Source organism: Mixophyes fleayi, chromosome 7 (assembly GCF_038048845.1).
Source record: "Mixophyes fleayi isolate aMixFle1 chromosome 7, aMixFle1.hap1, whole genome shotgun sequence".
NCBI lineage: Eukaryota > Metazoa > Chordata > Amphibia > Anura > Limnodynastidae > Mixophyes > Mixophyes fleayi.
Genome location: NC_134408.1, coordinates 105,686,158 through 105,708,287, shown reverse-complemented (window position 1 = coordinate 105,708,287; position 22,130 = coordinate 105,686,158). Strand labels below are relative to the sequence as shown.

The 22,130-nt window shown below is 43.9% G+C and overlaps 1 protein-coding gene across 2 annotated transcripts in view; it reads left to right on the top strand.

The window, feature by feature from the left end:
* TRPM2 (transient receptor potential cation channel subfamily M member 2) overlaps window positions 1-21,914 on the top strand; it is a 168,724-nt gene extending 146,810 nt beyond the window's left edge. For both annotated transcript variants that reach the window (XM_075180247.1, XM_075180246.1), the window contains exons 31-32: window positions 16,203-16,319; window positions 20,846-21,914. In XM_075180247.1, coding sequence (XP_075036348.1) covers window positions 16,203-16,319; window positions 20,846-20,971 — 243 coding nt within the window. In that variant the 3' untranslated portion in view covers window positions 20,972-21,914. The remainder of the gene's footprint in view (window positions 1-16,202; window positions 16,320-20,845) is intronic.
* The last annotated feature ends 216 nt before the right edge of the window (window positions 21,915-22,130 follow it).

The window sequence follows — 22,130 nt, the reverse complement described above, 5'->3', positions numbered from 1 at the left end:
CAGGCGTCAGAGCAGGACTTAAGTAGTGTTGCAGATTTGAATTCCCCGCCCCAACTGTCATGTGACAGCGCCGCTGTCACGGGCACTAGGAGTCTTTACCCAGGGATCACCAGGTGATAGGCTTACCAGAGCAGTATAGATGGTAATATGGTACTCTGGTAGCAGGGTGATCACGGAACAGGAGATAGCAGATGATAGAGATGCTCAGGAAAGTCTATGACTAGCAGCACTGGTAATATAGATGTAGTAATACACGAGGAACTGTATGGACAAAGGACACGTGAGGGTAGTCAGTGGTCTGCGGTAGCAAGCTGTACCACTGCTATAGTGAGGAGGAATGTCCAACAGAAACGAGGAGGTGATGAGAGTCATCGGTCTGCGGATAGCAAGTTGTACCGCTGTCTGGGTGAAGGAATGGAATCCAAGTGGAGGTATCCGGGGAGTCAGTGGTCTGCGTTAGCAAGTTGTACCACTTCTGTGTGAGAGGATACTGGAACAGGTGACACGGGATACAGGGATCAGTGGTCTGCCTCTAGCAAGTTGTACCACTGAATATATATGTGAGGAGGAGCACGGGGAGAGACTGCAATACAGAGGATACACGGGCACCTTGAACTTGATCCACAATAACATGCACAATATAGTAATGACTGAACAGCACTGCAATAATAGAAAGTCACTGAAACAATCCGGGCAAAAGATAACACAGTCAATGATGGCAATAGTCTCAGCGGATAGTAAACTCCAGAGGAGAACAAACTCAGTCCAGCAAGATATGCAATACACCAGCACAGTCAATGAGAAGTATGCATACCGTGGTTCAGAAGCAAGCTGTCAGACAGGAGTGCAGAGATACCTGAACGGCTGGAGGCCGGCAGGATGCGAAGTCCCTGGAGGGTGAAGCGGTAATCAAGTAGGTGCAGCGCACAGGTAGGTAGACCAGCAGGGGAACAAATACTCAGGAAGCAGTAGTATGTATAACTGGACTCCTGGAGGACCCTGAAGAGTAGGGATGGTCTAGACGAGATGAAAGCAGTGAGGCGCAGATCCGATGCAGACTGGCGAGTAGAGACCAGCAGGAACACTGAGAAGCACGGAGAGCGGATCAGCTGTTGTAGACACGAGTAGAACTGAGGAGTAGCAGCCAGCAGGACTCTGCAAGTACACAGAGGTAGCGGATAGCAACCAGCAGGTGCAGCCACGATGAAACACGGGAGAGCAGAGCTGAGCTGGACCTGTTGAGCACGGAGAGCAGCGGATAGGAATCAGTTGTAACAGTCTCGATGAAACACAGGCGAGTTGAAGTGGTCTGAGGACTGTAGTGCACGGAGGCAGCGGATAGGAATCAGCTAACAGTCACGATGAAACACGGCAGAGTTGAAGTGGTCTGAAGACTGTAGTGCACGGAGGCAGCGGATAGGAATCAGCTAACAGTCACGATGAAACACGGCAGAGTTGACGTGGTCTGAAGACTGTAGTGCACGGAGGCAGCGGATAGGAATCAGCTAACAGTCACGATGAAACACGGCAGAGTTGAAGTGGTCTGAAGACTGTAGTGCACGGAGGCAGCGGATAGGAATCAGCTAACAGTCACGATGAAACACAGGAGGGTTGAAGTGGTCTGAAGACTGTAGTGCACGGAGGCAGCGGATAGGAATCAGCTAACAGTCACGATGAAACACAGCAGAGTTGAAATGGATTGAAGACTGTAGTGCACGGAGGCAGCGGATAGGAATCAGCTAACAGTCACGATGAAACACAGCAGGGTTGAAGTGGTTGAAGACTGTAGTGCATGGAGGCAGCGGATAGGAATCAGCTAACAGTCACGATGAAACACAGGAGGGTTGAAGTGGTCTGGAAACCACAGGAGTAGAAGTGGTCTGGAAACCACAGGAATCAGCAGCGCTGAATACACGAGGAAACACAGGAACACCTTCAGAGGCTCATGGGGAATGAGACTCCAAGATCAGCCCACGTGGTATTGACCACAGGTGCTTAATATAGGGAGTGTTGCCTGATCTGCCAATTAAGTTAAAGGAACAGGTACTGAAGGGTTTGAAAGGGCTGCGCATGCACAGACCCTCAGGATGGTGGACGGCCACGGTTCCTAAACATACGGGAAGAAGCACTCACAGTCCGGTGAGTGACAGTACCCCCCTTTTAAAGGTGGGCACAGAACGCCTGGAACCGGGCTTGTCCGGATTTTTGGAATAAAACTTCTTAAGAAGAGCTGGGGCGTTGAGATCTTCAGCTTTGATCCATGAACGTTCCTCAGGACCAAAGCCCTTCCAATGAACGAGGAAACGTAGAACTCCTCGCAAAATTTTTGCGTCCAATACATGAGTAATCTCGAACTCTTCCTCCTGATGAACTTGAACTGGCTGAGGTGCTGAAGGAGGAGCCGAGAAACGGTTGATGATGAGAGGTTTGAGCAAGGACACATGGAAGGCATTGGAAATACGAAGGTTCTTAGGAAGTAGAAGTTTAAAACAAACTGGATTTATCACTTGAATGATCCTATATGGACCAATAAAACGAGGAGCAAATTTCATAGATGGGACCTTCAAACGAATATTTTTGGTAGATAACCAGACGCGATCTCCAATTTTTAGTGGTGGAATAGCCCGCCTCTTCTTATCTGCGAAAGACTTATATTTGGCAGATGACTTCTTTAAACAGGTTTTGACCTGAGACCAGATATTTTTGAAGGTCTGACAAACAGTCTCTACAGCAGGAACTTGGGTGGGAGGGAGGGCAGGAAATTCCGGAAAAGACGGATGGTGACCATAAACCACAAAGAATGTGTCACGGGCACTAGGAGTCTTTACCCAGGGATCACCAGGTGATAGGCTTACCAGAGCAGTATAGATGGTAATATGGTACTCTGGTAGTAGGGTGATCACGGAACAGGAAATAGCAGATGATAGAGATGCTCAGGAAAGTCTATGACTAGCAGCACTGGTAATATGGATGTAGTAATACACGAGGAACTGTATGGACAAAGGACATGTGAGGGTAGTCAGTGGTCTGCGGTAGCAAGTTGTACCACTGCTATAGTGAGGAGGAATGTCCAACAGAAACGAGGAGGTGATGAGAGTCAGCGGTCTGCGGATAGCAAGTTGTACCGCTGTCTGAGTGAAGAAATGGAATCCAAGTGGAGGTATCCGGGGAGTCAGTGGTCTGCGTTAGCAAGTTGTACCACTGCTATGTGAGAGGATACTGGAACAGGTGACACAGGAAACAGGGATCAGTGGTCTGCCTCTAGCAAGTTGTACCACTGAATATATATGTGAGGAGGAGCACGGGGAGAGACTGCAATACAGAGGATACACGGGCACCTTAAACTTGATCCACAATAACATGCACAATATAGTAATGACTGAACAGCACTGCAATAATAGAAAGTCACTGAAACTATCCGGGCAAAAGATAACACAGTCAATGATGGTAATAGTCCCAGCGGATAGTAAACTCCAGAGGAGAACAAACTCAGTCCAGCAAGATATGCAATACACCAGCACAGTCAATGAGAAGTATGCATACCGTGATTCAGGAGCAGGCTGTCAGACAGGAGTGCAGAGATACCTGAACGGCTGGAGGCCGGCAGGATGCGAAGTCCCTGAAGGGTGAAGCGGTAATCAAGTAGGTGCAGCGCACAGGTAGGTAGACCAGCAGGGGAACAAATACTCAGGAAGCAGTAGTATGTAGAACTGGACTCCTGGAGGACCCTGAAGAGTAGCGATGGTCTAGATGAGATGAAAGCAGTGAGGCGCAGATCCGATGCAGACTGGCGAGTAGAGACCAGCAGGAACACTGAGAAGCACGGAGAGCGGATCAGCTGTTGTAGACACGAGTAGAACTGAGGAGTAGCAGTCAGTAGGACTCTGCAGGTACACGGAGGTAGCGGATAGCAACCAGCAGGTGCAGCCACGATGAAACACGGGAGAGCAGAGCTGAGCTGGAACTGTTGAGCACGGAGAGCAGCGGATAGAAATAAGTTGTAGCAGTCTCGAGGAAACACGGGAGAGATGAGATGAGCTGAAGACTGAAGCGCACGGAGGCAGCAGATAGGAATCAGCCAAACAGTCACAATGAAACACAGGCGAGTTGAAGTAGATTGAAGACTGTAGTGCACGGAGGCAGCGGATAGGAATCAGCTAACAGTCACGATGAAACACAGCAGAGTTGAAGTGATTGGAGGACTGTAGTGCACGGAGGCAGCGGATAGGAATCAGCTAACAGTCACGATGAAACACAGCAGAGTTGAAGTGGTTTGAAGACTGTAGTGCACGGAGGCAGCGGATAGGAATCAGCTAACAGTCACGATGAAACACAGCAGAGTTGAAGTGGTTTGAAGACTGTAAGGCACGGAGGCAGCGGATAGGAATCAGCTAACAGTCACGATGAAACACAGGAGGGTTGAAGTGGTCTGGAAACCACAGGAGTAGAAGTGGTCTGGAAACCACAGGAATCAGCAGAGCTGAATACACGAGGAAACACAGGAACACCTTCAGAGGCTCATGGGGAATGAGACTCCAAGATCAGGCAACGTGGTATTGACCACAGGTGCTTAATATAGGGAGTGTTGCCTGATCTGCCAATTAAGTTAAAGGAACAGGTACTGAAGGGTTTGAAAGGGCTGCGCATGCGCAGACCCTCAGGATGGAGGACGGCCACGGTTCCTAAATATACGGGAAGAAGCACTCACAGTCCGGTGAGTGACAGTACCCCCCCTTTTAAAGGTGGGCACAGAACGCCTGGAACCGGGCTTGTCCGGATTTTTGGAATAAAACTTCTTAAGAAGAGCTGGGGCGTTGAGCTCTTCAGCTTTGATCCATGAACGCTCCTCAGGACCAAAGCCCTTCCAATGAACGAGGAAACGGAGAACTCCTCGCGAAATTTTTGCGTCCAATACCTGAGTAATCTCGAAATCCTCCTCCTGATGAACTTGAACTGGCTGAGGTGCTGACGGAGGAGTCGAGAAACGGTTGATGATGAGAGGTTTGAGCAAGGACACATGGAAGGCATTGGAAATACGAAGATTCTTAGAAAGTAGAAGTTTGACACAAACTGGATTTATTACTTGAATGATCCTATATGGACCAATAAAACGAGGAGCGAATTTCATAGATGGGACCTTCAAACGAATATTTTTGGTAGATAACCAGACACGATCTCCAATTTTTAGTGGTGGAATAGCCCGCCTCTTCTTATCTGCGAAAGACTTATATTTGGCAGATGTCTTCTTTAAACAGGTTTTGACCTGAGACCAGATATTTTTGAAGGTCTGACAAACAGTCTCTACAGCAGGAACTTGGGTGGGAGGGAGGGCAGGAAATTCCGGAAAAGACGGATGGTGACCGTGAACCACCAGCACTTGACTTTTTGAAGATGACTCCTGAGATCCATCTTCAACGTCCGATGACGTCACGAACGCCCGATGAGGAGGAAGGCGTTCAGACTGAACCTTATCGCACAGATCCGTAGATGAAGGATCCTGTGGAAGAGGACCTGGTGGAATAGACGAATGCTGTCTTTTGAATGAAACCGCTTGAGAGAGACAACGATGATGACATTCAGCTCCCCAAGACGTAACTTGAGAAGTGCGCCAGTCAATCTGGGGAGAATGACATTGAAGCCATGGAAGGCCTAAGACAATCGGACTTGTCGTAGCAGGAAGAATTAAAAACGAAATCTCTTCATGGTGTAGCACACCAATCTGAAGCGTTACTGGAGACGTACTCTGGGTGATGAGACCATTGATGAGACGTGATCCATCTATAGCAGTCACAGTAATCAGTGTTTTCAAAGTAATCACTGGTAGGGACCATTGATTCACTAGGGATTTAGAAATGAAATTTCCTGCTGCTCCAGAATTAATCAGTGCTTGAGACTTAAAGGATTTGGTAGCAAAGGAAATCGTAACATCAAAAGCGCAGACTTTTAATTTCGTAGAAGATGGAAAGGACTCCAGGAACCCTAACCTTATCTCCCCAGTATTGGTTAGAGCCCGGCATTTCCTGGGACAAGAATTGAGCATATGCGTAGAATCAGCACAATAGATACAAAGTCTATTCTTTATTCTTCGGTCCCTCTCCTCTAAAGTTAATTTGGAGCGACCTATCTCCATGGGTATCACCGGAGATGAAGCTGGGTGAAATTGAGGATTTGAGAGAAGAGGTGTTTTAACCGAAGTTACTTTTTCGGAATCATTCTCACGAAACCTCATGTCTACACGAAGGCAAAGGGAAATCAAATCATCCAAAGAGGAGGGTAATTCTTGTGAGGTCAGTGCGTTTTTAATTTTATCGGAAAGCCCCTGCCAGAAGGCGGCGATCAGTGCCTCAGCGTTCCACTGAAGTTCAGAGGCTAATATCCGAAATCGAATGACGTACTGAGCCACAGTGCGAGATCCTTGGCAAAGACGGAGAATGCTGGATGCAGCGGAAATAACACGACCTGGTTCATCGAATACACTTCGGAACGTGGAAATAAATTCGGCACTATCCTGTAACAATGGATCGTTTCTTTCCCACAGAGGGGAAGCCCATGCGAGAGCTTGTCCAGAAAACAATGAAATAAGATAGGCCACTCTGGAACGATGGGTAGAAAAATTTTGAGGTTGGAGCTCAAAATGAACTGAGCATTGAGTAAGAAAACCCCTACAAGTTTTGGGGTCTCCATCGTATTTTGACGGAGTAGGCAGGTGAAGCGTGGAAGCCGTAAACACCTGGGATGGCACTGGGGAAACGGAGTAAGGCACAGGAGCATCAACAGTAGTTGTGGCATCTTGCACAGACGTTCTTTGGGAGGCTAACGCCTGGTAACACCGCAGTAAATGCCGTAGGCGAACTTCCTGTTGCTCAATACGGGTAACCAGATGCCGCAGCATCTCTTTAGCTGTAGGTTCCGTATCTGGGTCTGTCAGGGCCTGATCTTACTGTCACGGGCACTAGGAGTCTTTACCCAGGGATCACCAGGTGATAGGCTTACCAGAGCAGTATAGATGGTAATATGGTACTCTGGTAGTAGGGTGATCATGGAACAGGAAATAGCAGATGATAGAGATGCTCAGGAAAGTCTATGACTAGCAGCACTGGTAATATGGATGTAGTAATACACGAGGAACTGTATGGACAAAGGACACGTGAGGGTAGTCAGTGGTCTGCGGTAGCAAGTTGTACCACTGCTATAGTGAGGAGGAATGTCCAACAGAAACGAGGAGGTGATGAGAGTCATCGGTCTGCGGATAGCAAGTTGTACCGCTGTCTGAGTGAAGGAATGGAATCCAAGTGGAGGTATCCGGGGAGTCAGTGGTCTGCGTTAGCAAGTTGTACCACTGCTATGTGAGAGGATACTGGAACAGGTGACACAGGAAACAGGGATCAGTGGTCTGCCTCTAGCAAGTTGTACCACTGAATATATATGTGAGGAGGAGCACGGGGAGAGACTGCAATACAGAGGATAGACGGGCACCTTAAACTTGATCCACAATAACATGCACAATATAGTAATGACTGAACAGCACTGCAATAATAGAAAGTCACTGAAACTATCCGGGCAAAAGATAACACAGTCAATGATGGTAATAGTCCCAGCGGATAGTAAACTCCAGAGGAGAACAAACTCAGTCCAGCAAGATATGCAATACACCAGCACAGTCAATGAGAAGTATGCATACCGTGATTCAGGAGCAGGCTGTCAGACAGGAGTGCGGAGATACCTGAACGGCTGAAGGCTGGCAGGATGCGAAGTCCCTGAAGGGTGAAGCGGTAATCAAGTAGGTGCAGCGCACAGGTAGGTAGACCAGCAGGGGAACAAATACTCAGGAAGCAGTAGTATGTAGAACTGGACTCCTGGAGGACCCTGAAGAGTAGCGATGGTCTAGACGAAATGAAAGCAGTGAGGCGCAGATCCGATGCAGACTGGCGAGTAGAGACCAGCAGGAACACTGAGAAGCACGGAGAGCAGATCAGCTGTTGTAGACACGAGTAGAACTGAGGAGTAGCAGTCAGCAGGACTCTGCAGGTACACGGAGGTAGCGGATAGCAACCAGCAGGTGCAGCCACGATGAAACACGGGAGAGCAGAGCTGAGCTGGAACTGTTGAGCACGGAGAGCAGCGGATAGAAATAAGTTGTAGCAGTCTCGAGGAAACACGGGAGAGATGAGATGAGCTGAAAACTGAAGCGCACGGAGGCAGCAGATAGGAATCAGCCAAACAATCACAATGAAACACAGGCGAGTTGAAGTAGATTGAAGACTGTAGTGCACGGAGGCAGCGGATAGGAATCAGCTAACAGTCACGATGAAACACAGCAGAGTTGAAGTGATTGGAGGACTGTAGTGCACGGAGGCAGCGGATAGGAATCAGCTAACAGTCACGATGAAACACAGCAGAGTTGAAGTGGTTTGAAGACTGTAGTGCACGGAGGCAGCGGATAGGAATCAGCTAACAGTCACGATGAAACACAGCAGAGTTGAAGTGGTTTGAAGACTGTAGTGCACGGAGGCAGCGGATAGGAATCAGCTAACAGTCACGATGAAACACAGGAGGGTTGAAGTGGTCTGGAAACCACAGGAGTAGAAGTGGTCTGGAAACCACAGGAATCAGCAGAGCTGAATACACGAGGAAACACAGGAACACCTTCAGAGGCTCATGGGGAATGAGACTCCAAGATCAGGCAACGTGGTATTGACCACAGGTGCTTAATATAGGGAGTGTTGCCTGATCTGCCAATTAAGTTAAAGGAACAGGTACTGAAGGGTTTGAAAGGGCTGCGCATGCGCAGACCCTCAGGATGGAGGACGGCCACGGTTCCTAAATATACGGGAAGAAGCACTCACAGTCCGGTGAGTGACAGAATGGAGTTTTGGACGATGACTCATGGTACATGTTGTTATGGGCGAATTCAGCCCAAGGAAGCAATTCTACCCAATTGTCTTGATTGGCTGATGAGAACATCCTTATAAAGGTCTCGAGATCTTGATTGACCCGTTCAGTTTGTCCGTTTGATTGCGGATGGTAAGAAGATGAGAGTGCTAATCGTATGCCCAAGGTTTTACAAAGGGCCCGCCAGAATCTGGAAACAAATTGTACTCCTCTATCTGACACAATCTCAGACGGACATCCATGGATACGAAAGATTTCCTTAACGAAATGTTCAGCCAGAGTAGACGAGGAAGGCAAACCAGACAAAGGGATAAAATGAGCCATCTTCGAAAATCTGTCTACCACTACCCAAATAGTATTACAATTTTTACTAGATGGCAGATCAGTAACAAAGTCCATACTAATATGGGTCCAGGGCTTGGACGGAATGGGTAGTGGTTGCAGCAACCCTGCTGGAGTTCTGCGGGAGGATTTAAACTGAGAACATAATTCACAAGAAGCAACAAACTCTTTGACGTCTCTCCTCATCGAGGGCCACCAATAACTTCGAGCGAGAATCTCAAAGGTCTTGCGTTCACCAGCATGTCCAGAAAAACGAGAAGAATGGAACCACGAAAGGATTTTCCTCCTAAGAGTAGGAGGCACGAGGGTCTTCCCAAATGGTAGCACTTTGGTGGAAGAAGCAGCCAGCGAGATACATTTGGGGTCTAGTATAGAATGGTTGGAAACCTCTTCAACGTCAGAGGACGTCACAAAAGCTCGAGATAGAGCGTCAGCTTTCTTGTTCTTGGCAGCTGGTTTGAAGGTTATGATTAATTCGAAACGGGAAAAGAAAAGAGACCATCTTGCTTGACGAGGATTCAAGCATTGGGCAGACTGTAGGTATGACAGGTTCTTATGGTCCGTGAAAATCGTCACAGCGTGACGAGCTCCTTCCAATAAGTATCTCCACTCCTCTATTGCAACTTTGATAGCCAGCAACTCCTTGTCCCCGATCGTGTAATTTTTCTCTGCAGGCAGGAGACCCCGAGAGTAAAAGGCACAAGGATGGAATTTTTGTTGCTCCGAACTTGGGAGAGAATGGCTCCTAAACCCACATTAGAGGCATCTACTTCTAGGAAGAAGGGACGTGTCACATCAGGCTGTCGAAGAATGGAAGCAGAGGAGAAGGACTCTTTAAGAATTTGAAAGGATTGGAGGGCCTCGGATGACCATTGCTTAGTATTGGCCCCTTTACGAGTCAGGGCCACAATAGAAGATGCAATGGACGAGAAGTCTTGAATGAAGCGTCTATAGTAATTGGCAAAACCTAAAAAACGCTGGATAGCACGAAGAGTAGTTGGCTGGGGCCAATGTAATACAGCATTCACCTTTTCTGGATCCATTTTGAGACCAATTCCGGAAACAATATACCCCAAAAATGGAATCTGGGGCAACTCGAATGAACATTTTTCTAGTTTGCAGAATAATGAATTTTTCCGGAGTCTGGAAAGGACTTCTGCCACATGTTGGTGATGAGAAGGCAGGTCCTGTGAAAAGATCAATATGTCGTCCAGGTAGACAACGACACATACATTTAACAAGTCCCGAAAGATCTCATTAACGAAGCCTTGGAAAACAGCGGGGGCATTGCACAACCCGAAAGGCATTACTAGATATTCATAATGCCCATCTCTGGTGTTGAACGCTGTCTTCCATTCGTCACCGGACCGGATTCTAATTAAATTATAGGCACCACGAAGATCCAACTTGGTAAAGATCCGAGCTCCCTTGATGCGATCAAATAACTCAGTGATCAACGGAATGGGATACCGATTCTTAATAGTAATGGCATTGAGTCCACGAAAATCTATGCAGGGGCATAGTGATCCATCCTTCTTTTTTACGAAGAAGAACCCGGCTCCAGCGGGAGAGGTGGAAGGTCGAATAAACCCTCGCTGGAGATTCTCCTGGATGTACTCAGATGTAGCTTGAGTTTCAGGTAACGAAAGTGGATAGACCCGACCCCTAGGAGGAGTCTTGCCAGGTAGAAGATCGATCGGACAATCCCAAGAACGATGAGGAGGAAGACGTTCAGACTGAGCTTTATCAAAAACATCGGCAAATGAAGCATACTGAGGGGGGAGCCCCGGTGAGGAAGATGAGATGGAAGATTGCTGTACTTTAAGAGGAATGACTTGAGAAAGACAACGATGATGACATTCAGCTCCCCAAGACGTAACTTGAGGAGTGCGCCAGTCAATCTGGGGAGAATGACATTGAAGCCATGGAAGGCCTAAGACAATCGGACTTGTCGTAACAGGAAGAATTAAAAACGAAATCTCTTCATGGTGCAGGGCACCAATCTGAAGCGTTACTGGAGACGTACTCTGGGTGATGAGACCATTGATGAGACGTGATCCATCTATAGCAGTCACAGTAATCGGTGTTTTCAAAGTAATCACTGGTAGGGACCATTGATTCACTAGGGATTTAGAAATGAAATTTCCTGCTGCTCCAGAATCAATCAGTGCCTGAGACTCAAAGGATTTGGTAGCAAAGGAAATCGTAACATCAAAAGCGCAGACTTTTAGTTTCGTAGAAGATGGAGAGGACTCCAAGGACCCTAACTTCACCTCTCCAGATCTAGTTAGGGCCTGGCATTTCCCGATTTCTTAGGGCAAGAACTGAGCATATGTGTGGAATCAGCACAATAGATACAAAGTCTATTCTTTACTCTTCGTTTCCTCTCTTCTAAAGATAATTTGGAACGTCTTATCTCCATGGGAATCACAGAAGGTGAAGCTGGACGAAATTGAGGGGTTGAGCGAAGAGGTGCTTTAACTGAAGTTGTTTTCTCAGATTCTCTTTCACGAAACCTCATGTCTACATGATGGCAAAGAGAGATCAAATCTTCTAATGACGTAGGAAGCTCTTGGGTAGTCAGTGCATCTTTAATTTTATCGGAGAGCCCCTGCCAGAAGGCGGCAATTAATGCTTCAGTGTTCCACTGAAGTTCACAGGCTAATATCCTAAATTGAATGACGTACTGGCCTACTGTATGAGAACCCTGACGTAAACGAAGAATGCTGGAAGCAGCGGAGGTCACACGACCTGGTTCATCGAACACACTTCGGAACGTAGAAATGAATTTGGCACTATCTTGTAATATAGGATCGTTTCTCTCCCACAGAGGGGAGGCCCAAGCCAGAGCTTGTCCAGAGAACAATGAGATAAAATAGGCCACTCTGGAACGATGGGTAGAAAAATTTTGAGGTTGGAGCTCAAAATGAACTGAGCATTGGTTGAGAAAACCCCTACAAGTTTTGGGGTCTCCATCGTACTTTGACGGAGTAGGCAGGTGAAGCGTGGGAGCTGTAGACACCTGGGATGGCACTGGGGAAACGGAGGAAAGCACAGGAGCTTCAACATTAGCTGTAACAGGTTGTCCAGATGGTCCTTGGGAGGCTAACGACTGGTAGCATTGAAGTAACAGCTGTTGGCGAGCATCCTGTTGCTCCACACGGGTGACCAGATGCTGCAGCATCTCTTTGGCTGTAGGTTCCGTATCTGGGTCTGTCATGGCCTGATCTTACTGTCACGGGCACTAGGAGTCTTTACCCAGGGATCACCAGGTGATAGGCTTACCAGAGCAGTATAGATGGTAATATGGTACTCTGGTAGCAGGGTGATCATGGAACAGGAGATAGCAGATGATAGAGATGCTCAGGAAAGTCTATGACTAGCAGCACTGGTAATATAGATGTAGTAATACACGAGGAACTGTATGGACAAAGGACACGTGAGGGTAGTCAGTGGTCTGCGGTAGCAAGTTGTACCACTGCTATAGTGAGGAGGAATGTCCAACAGAAATGAGGAGGTGATGAGAGTCAGCGGTCTGCGGATAGCAAGTTGTACCGCTGTCTGGGTGAAGGAATGGAATCCAAGTGGAGGTATCCGGGGAGTCAGTGGTCTGCTTTAGCAAGTTGTACCACTGCTATGTGAGAGGATACTGGAACAGGTGACACGGGAAACAGGGATCAGTGGTCTGCCTCTAGCAAGTTGTACCACTGAATATATATGTGAGGAGGAGCACGGGGAGAGACTGCAATACAGAGGATACACGGGCACCTTGAACTTGATCCACAATAACATGCACAATATAGTAATGACTGAACAGCACTGCAATAATAGAAAGTCACTGAAACAATCCGGGCAAAAGATAACACAGTCAATGATGGCAATAGTCTCAGCGGATAGTAAACTCCAGAGGAGAACAAACTCAGTCCAGCAAGATATGCAATACACCAGCACAGTCAATGAGAAGTATGCATACCGTGGTTCAGAAGCAAGCTGTCAGACAGGAGTGCAGAGATACCTGAACGGCTGGAGGCCGGCAGGATGCGAAGTCCCTGGAGGGTGAAGCGGTAATCAAGTAGGTGCAGCGCACAGGTAGGTAGACCAGCAGGGGAACAAATACTCAGGAAGCAGTAGTATGTAGAACTGGACTCCTGGAGGACCCTGAAGAGTAGCGATGGTCTAGACGAGATGAAAGCAGTGAGGCGCAGATCCGATGCAGACTGGCGAGTAGAGACCAGCAGGAACACTGAGAAGCACGGAGAGCGGATCAGCTGTTGTAGACACGAGTAGAACTGAGGAGTAGCAGCCAGCAGGACTCTGCAAGTACACGGAGGTAGCGGATAGCAACCAGCAGGTGCAGCCACGATGAAACACGGGAGAGCAGAGCTGAGCTGGACCTGTTGAGCACGGAGAGCAGCGGATAGGAATCAGTTGTAGCAGTCTCGATGAAACACAGGCGGGTTGAAGTGGTCTGAGGACTGTAGTGCACGGAGGCAGCGGATAGGAATCAGCTAACAGTCACGATGAAACACGGCCGAGTTGAAGTGGTCTGAAGACTGTAGTGCACGGAGGCAGCGGATAGGAATCAGCTAACAGTCACGATGAAACACGGCAGAGTTGAAGTGGTCTGAAGACTGTAGTGCACGGAGGCAGCGGATAGGAATCAGCTAACAGTCACGATGAAACACGGCAGAGTTGAAGTGGTCTGAAGACTGTAGTGCACGGAGGCAGCGGATAGGAATCAGCTAACAGTCACGATGAAACACAGGAGGGTTGAAGTGGTCTGAAGACTGTAGTGCACGGAGGCAGCGGATAGGAATCAGCTAACAGTCACGATGAAACACAGCAGAGTTGAAGTGGATTGAAGACTGTAGTGCACGGAGGCAGCGGATAGGAATCAGCTAACAGTCACGATGAAACACAGCAGGGTTGAAGTGGTTGAAGACTGTAGTGCACGGAGGCAGCGGATAGGAATCAGCTAACAGTCACGATGAAACACAGGAGGGTTGAAGTGGTCTGGAAACCACAGGAGTAGAAGTGGTCTGGAAACCACAGGAATCAGCAGCGCTGAATACACGAGGAAACACCGGAACACCTTCAGAGGCTCATGGGGAATGAGACTCCAAGATCAGGCAACGTGGTATTGACCACAGGTGCTTAATATAGGGAGTGTTGCCTGATCTGCCAATTAAGTTAAAGGAACAGGTACTGAAGGGTTTGAAAGGGCTGCGCATGCGCAGACCCTCAGGATGGTGGACGGCCACGGTTCCTAAACATACGGGAAGAAGCACTCACAGACCGGTGAGTGACAGCCGCCGCGACCCGGAAGAAAGAGAGGATCGCGGCGCTGGATCGAGGACAGTTGAGTTGTAACAACAGCTGCAGGTAAATTCCAATTATATGCTACTTGATTTTTTTTTGAGTATCTTAAAGGGTCCATAAAATTATGAGTGGATAACTATACCCTATCTCCATAAGACATGGTCTACCATACCCTATCTCCATAAAACATGGTGTTGCATACCTGTTCTTATCAATGCTACTTTATACAGTTGCTAAGTCGGTTTTCACTTCTTTCATGACTTGAGATCAAATATTTGCAAAATTTGTGTAAATCAAAGTTTACTGCAGGAACTTGGAATGCTGGGAGATAGGACAGCATGGAAGATATTAATTATACCCATAAAGAGTAAAGAAAGGGGACCTAGCAATTCTACCATGTGTATGAAAATTGTGAACAAACTCTGCCCATGGCAACAAGTTAACTAAGTTTTCCTTATTGACACACATTCTAAAGTATTTCTCAGGATCTTGGTTTGCCCATTGATCTGAGGGTTATAGGCCGAACAGATTTTGAGATTAAAACCCATCTGTTTGCATAGAGCTTGCCAAAACTTAGATGTAGTTTGTGTATCTCAGTACAAAGTTATCTCTTCTAGGCATCCATGAAGCTAAAGGTTCTCCTTCATGAATAGATCAGCTGGAGAGGCAGTGTAAGGTAAACTCTTGAGGGGCACAAAATGGGCAATTTTAAATAATGGCCTACCACAACCCAGATCTGTAGCTAGTGCAATTGTTCAGACTGAAAAACATTTGAGATGCCCAAAGCTTAAATCGGACAATGCTTCTTTCGCTCTAGCTTGGCACACCCTTACTGTAAATTGACTACATGCACGCATCCATTCCATTCCTGTTCTATCCATGGAATCATATGCTGTAGTAAGGGTTATTTGTGTTTGAAGATGAATTGGACATTGTTGTTTTCTCAGGCGTATGGTTAGTTTCTGGGTATACACACTGCGATTTTATGCAAAATACGGTATTAATCGGTATTTACGTGCCTTAATGAATCGGGCCCTATATATTTACAAATGCGTCCCTACAAGATTGGGAGGAAAATCAAAACTTGTTGTAGCATATATGAGAACAATTTGAAAAATCTGTAAAAATGAATGCATTAGAGCATGACTTTAAAAATGATCGTTCAACTGTGTTTAATATTTTGCCATCAATAAAACTCCATAGCCTCAATAGAATTACATTTTTGTTCTACCATACAGAAACCATCAATTAAAATGGACATTATAATTATCCTTTATTTATATACCACTAACATATTAACAGGGCTTTGTAAAGAATGTTTAATTATTCACATCAGTTTCTGTCCCAGTGAAGTATACACACACACTAGGGTTAATAGCATCAGAAGCCAATTAGCCAACCAATATATTTCTGGACTGTGGGAAGAAAGCAGAATATTTTGGGGAAACCCACACAAATTACACGCAAATAGTGCTCTGGCTGTAACAGAACAAAGCATTGTGAGGTAGCTATGCTAACCATGGGCCAAATATAAAGGAAAAATACAGATTCATTGTAATGTTTACAGGATCCATCTAAATTAATTCATTTTGGACAAAAACAACTGTGTTGGCAACTGTGACTACTATATGTTCTATATTTTTCTGTAGGTATACAAAGGGTATGTGGATGATCCAAGGAACACAGACAATGCTTGGATAGAAACAACTGCAATAAGCGTGCACTTTGAGAGGCAGGATGACCCACTACTACTAGAATTAAATCAAGTAAGAGCATGAATATGTAAATAAATAGGTGACAAAGTGATTTTATTTAATAATAAACTAAACATGCACACAATTGTACATCTTACTTGCAGTCTAATTTAGTTTTTGAACTTCAGCTTTTAGTTTTATTTATAGCTGTGATATATTAAGCAGTGCTAGAGGGGCAAAACGAACATAGCTCTGATACAGTACATTGAAAACAACAAAGAAGCATTCATTTTGAACATTATTGCACTGGTACTTGGTTTATACAGTGGACAAGCCAAACAAAAAAAAGCTTTGTAAATGACTTAATAGTATTATATAAACAAACCACACATCCAGTTTTTTGTGTAAAAGTTAAACACTATTAAAAACAAAGGTAGTGGTACTGTTTTTGTCATCTTAGAAGCATTCTTGAGTCATTCAACCACTTAGTGACTGAATGGTTTGCCCCATTAATGATCAGGCCAATTTTCACATTTTGGGGATGTACCTGTTTCATAGGGAATAACTACACATGCTGCATACACAGTGGATTTTGTCTTATAGAATGTCATTTTTGTTAGAATACTGAAACCAATATCTTTTTATTTAATATTCATTACATAGAGCAAAATGGACAAAAATACGGAAGGAAAGCCATTTTCAATAATTCTTCAATTAGTGAATAATAATAATCTACATAATCTGTGTTTTTCAAAATGTGTATCCCAAAATATAATCAGCTAGTTCATCCAATTATATAAATGCCAAATACATGTACAGTATATGGGCAAAAGTATTGAGACACTTGACCATTACTCAAACAGGGACTGTAATAACTTTGTATTCAAATACATATACTTTAATATGGAGTTAGTCACCCTTTTGCAACAATAACAGCTTCCACTCTTCATGGAAGGCTTTCCACAAGATGTTGGAGTGTTTTTGTGGGAATCTGTGCCCATTCATACTTTAGAGCATTTATGAGGTCAGGCACTGATGTTGGATGAGAAAGCCTGGCTCGTAATCTCCATTCCAGTTCATTCCAAAGGTGTTTGAAAAATTTGATAGGGTTGTGGTCAGGACTCTGTGCGGGCCATTCAAGTTCCTCCACACCAAACAAAAAGGGCCTTTCCCAAACTGTTGTCATAAAGTTGAAAGCATAACATTGTCCAAAATGACTTGGTATGCTGAAACATTAAGATTGCCCTTCACTGGAGATAAGAGGCCTAGTCCAAACCCTGAAAAACAGCCCCATACCATTATTCCTCCTCCACCAAACTTCACAGTGTCACAGTGTATGGAGTGGCCACTAGCTGGTATTTGCACTGCTGGGCAAGAAGGCACGGAGACTAAACGCACCCCCGATTTTCACCAGGGACCCCCCCCCCCCGCAAGGGAGTTTGGGCTTTACTGCAAGAGGTTGCTGTTGCCTGAGTCAGCCACCAGCATAGCAACAGGAGTAGACAGGTGTAGTTGAACAATCCGGGTCAGACCTAGCCAGGCAAGGAATGAGGGATGATCCGAAGTATAATCTTGAGCAAGCCAAAAGTCAGGAACCAGAAAGGGCAGAAAGATACTAAATCGTTATCTGTCTGTGATTGTCATTGGATCAGTGAAATTAATCATGGAGGAGAAATGGCTGGTCTTTTCAGAACAGAGCAGGGCCCCTGGGTAGTTGTAGCAGCATCGCCGAGCACCTACCGACACTTTGCTATGGGGCCCGGAGATGCATTGTTCAACCCATGCCAATGTCCCCTTAATGTAAGCATGCAGCCCAATGATTTCAAATGGTTCCTGGTTGATTGTTAAAGAAATAAGTCAAGGTTAAGTACAGGGCCTGATTAAAAGTTCAGGCCGCCCTAGGATAATATGCTTGTAATGCACCATCGCCTTCCACGCTAGGTTAACACGCAGCAGATAAGTTTTATGATCTATTACAAACTCTGTGTGCACAGAGGCACGTCTCCTTGTTGGCCGGCTGCAAAGACCAAAAATTAGGTCCAACAGCCTAGTTCTCACTTAACTCTGTAAGGAGAGGTAATCACAGCAAGAGAATATACTTTGTATAAGGATAATATTAGAATAAACTGATGCGTTTCATCGCCAACTGGCAATTTCCTCACAGATATAGCTCAAAACAGCCCCGGAGGTCTCATTATATAGTTCATCACAAACTGATTAGAACATCTTTCACCTGCTGTCAATTCACCTATATATCCACAGTGCATAAACAGTTTTAAAATGGTTCTAAAGAACCCATTGTATTTCAAAACCAATTAATCTAAATGAGACAGTGCAAGTATATACCCAAGTTAACTTTACCAACATAACTTAAGAATTAATCTATAATTCAAATACACTCTATCAACCCAGAGATAAATGAGCAAACAGAAATTAAAAAGGAACTAGCAATAGTATTACCATTTGACCCCATTAATAGTATCACTATATAAATAAAATAACTATGATACCATGAAACACAATACATAATAATGTATTACCAAAACAAGCTTGCTACTAAAAGAAGAGGTCAAACAGATCCCATAAGTGAAGATAATATATAGCTTGATTGGCAATTGGCAATAGTATTCCCTCATATTAGACATAAATATCTAAATAAACAGTTTCATAAACAGATGACATCTTGAAACCAAATATATGTCTATATGCATGTATAAAGACCCATACAGAAAAATATCTCCATGGTCCCCTGATTATGATGTTTTATGAAATCTGTTAGGGCTATAATAATCGCAGGCATGATATATCAAAACTCAAACTGGAATATATAAAAAAAAATGATATTAAGAAAAGAAAAATATGAATTCACAAATACCAATCACTATTCTAAACTATTCTGTTGAGTTCAATAGATTAATTTAGACCTATAGGAAATAGCGTGTTTAATATATAGATCCAGAAGACCTCCTGTTTACAGAGTCTCCTGAATCGATCCCCCCTCTGGGTGTGGCCTTTATAAATTCTAAACCCAAGATAGAGAAACAGTCAGGATTGCAATTATAAAAATAGAACAAATATACAGGGTGCGTCCAAAGAGGATAATGTATTTTATTAATAAATTCAAAAAGCAGCTGATCTCATATGTGCAACATGGTAATATACAAAACTTATACAAATAAAACAAATATCATTAAGTGGCATGATTAACACTATATAAAATAAAATTAAAATGTCTCTGTAGATTATAACAATTTAGGTGTCTGGCCAGTACACCATAAAACCACAATGTGGATATATTATTCAGAGTACCGAACCTGTGTACACAGGTGATATAAAATGGTAAAGATCTCTTCCATCTGTGGAATGCATCTGTAGCAAGGAGATATAATGTCTCCTAATCCATATAAAAATGGTGTAGCGTTGTCCAGGATATGATCATGGAATATCACTTAGTACAATGCCCGAGATGGTATCAGTGATCGGTCTCCTCAGAGATCCTCATAGACTTCGAGAGCGCTGGAGTGTATATGTTCCGCTATATCAGGGGTGGGCAAACCAGTCCTCAAGGGCCAACAACAGTTCATGTTTTTAGGATTTCTGTCTGTAGAAACAGCTGGGATAATTACTGACCCAGCCAAATAGATTAACTCAGCTGTGCATGATTAAAGAAATCCTAAAAATATGAACTGTTGATGGCCCTTGAGGACTGGTTTGCCCACCCCTGCGCTATATAGAGTCAGTGAACAAAGCAGAGGTATATGATGTTAAGTCCCGGCTGATGGATAGAAAGGTATATATCCAAAACGATTTGGCCGGATGAGGAGGTGATTTTCAAACGTAGAAGGTAATGTGCCGAGATACTGATGTCTCTATAATCAGCTGTCTCGTTAATTATTGGCAACTCAGCATACCCGTTCGGGATGGTAATCTGGTCACAATCCTTCTTCGTAGAAAGTAGTCTCCTTAGAGATAATGATAGTACCTTCTTCTTCGAGAATAAGATCCAAATAGATAGGGAAATAGTGCTAACGCGTTTCGTCAGCAAGAAGCTAACTTTTTCAAAGATATTTAATTCTCAATTCCTTTAGTCTTTTATGAGTCTTACATCTTTGATGTTTTTGTTATATATTTTATTATTTTTTTTAAATCAACTATTCTCATATTTTAAAATTAATTTCAATTTATACCTCTCCGTTATAATTTGAACTCAGGCTCTGGTTAAGTGTGCTTTTACACCTTAATAGCCAGAGAAAATATATTTAACAAAAAGTCAAAATCCTAGCACACAGAGAAAATCTGAAAGCTGGGCTGGTCAAAAGAGATGAATTCTCCTGTTCATTCAACTAATAAACAATTCATTTATATGCATACATTCAAGGGAGATTGCATAACTGTTCCCCAAGTACCCTTAATGTGAACATTTTGGAAATATAATTGTTGTAAACTTTACTGCCCATTGTGGTTTGAACTCTATTTGATAAATATGCACAATTTTACATATTCTAGTTGTTACATCCTGAATAATTTTAAGGTTTGGTATATTTAAATGTATTTATGTTTTCTACTATATAGTCATGTTTGCTATTTTCTGTTTCTAGAATGTGCAAAGTCATGATGAAGAGTATACTGTCCAGTGGCAAGCTGTGGACCAGAGGATACCCCTTTATGCAAATCACAAAGACATTCTTCAAAAAACAATAGACTGCTATAATGCATATTTTTAATATATGTTTATTGTTGTTTTTTATTCTTGCTTTAGCTGAGTGCCTTCAGTTGTAACCTATATTTTGTATAATCAGCTTTTTTGGTCCTTTTAAACAAAAACAGTCGATTTGAGTTTAAAAATGCAAGTGTAAGCACGCTTGACATGTGTTTACTAACTAGAGTTTTTAGCTGCATTCACTTCATTGACCTCAATTCACAGAGCTTGAGTTAAATGTATTGCAAGTAGGAAGAAGGAACGCCGCCAATCGCAAGTAAAAATTGAATATGCTGATACTAGAAACTATGGCTACCATTGGCAGAACTATTTACATTATGCTGGCATTAAAAGTGCAAGTAAATACACATATTTTAATGCCATTGATTTGAGGCTTTAGAGTTTATTTAGCAACATTTTGCTATCATTTTTACAGTGAATTTCATAGCCATCAAATTAAATTGAACAGCTCAACCTTAGCAATGAATAGGAAGAAGTGTGTGTAAAAATGTCAAAATAGATATTGTACTGCAATTGTCACTTACATAATAAATATACTATAATGAATATGCTGTCGAACAGACATGAAAAAGTAATACAATAACAGTAAAACAATTTTGTCTGATAATAATTTTTGCATTATAAAAGGTACTCCAATAAAACTTATTTTTATTTATTTTATCTTAAAAAATCTCTCCACCTGACTAGCAGAAATGTGTGGGTCCTATCTGCTATTTGAAGAATTCACAAGTTATTTTCACAATATTTAGCAGCCTCATCATCTAACTGGTGGACACCAGTAACCAAGGTGGATTCTCCCCACTTCTAAATTCTCAATGTAGCGATGATTGGAGACTTCAGTGCTCAGGGGCTCCATCTTTGGGACTGTAGTTACTCTGCTGTATTTGTTAGTCGGGTGTAGTAATGAAAAACATGTAGGTTCATATTTAACTTAATGGGCCACTAAACTTTAGATGTATATCCACATTTTTAAAAAGTACTACTAATACAATTCACAAATATATATACAAAAGTTCTGACAGAATTTGAGATATTTTACACTGTATTTTGACATACTGTACTTCTGATTTTTCTGGTTCTAATTAGTCATCCACCTTGACATAAGGTGGAGTGCTTGACTGCAATACCATTCAATGATATTATGTACAGCAAGCCTACTGTAC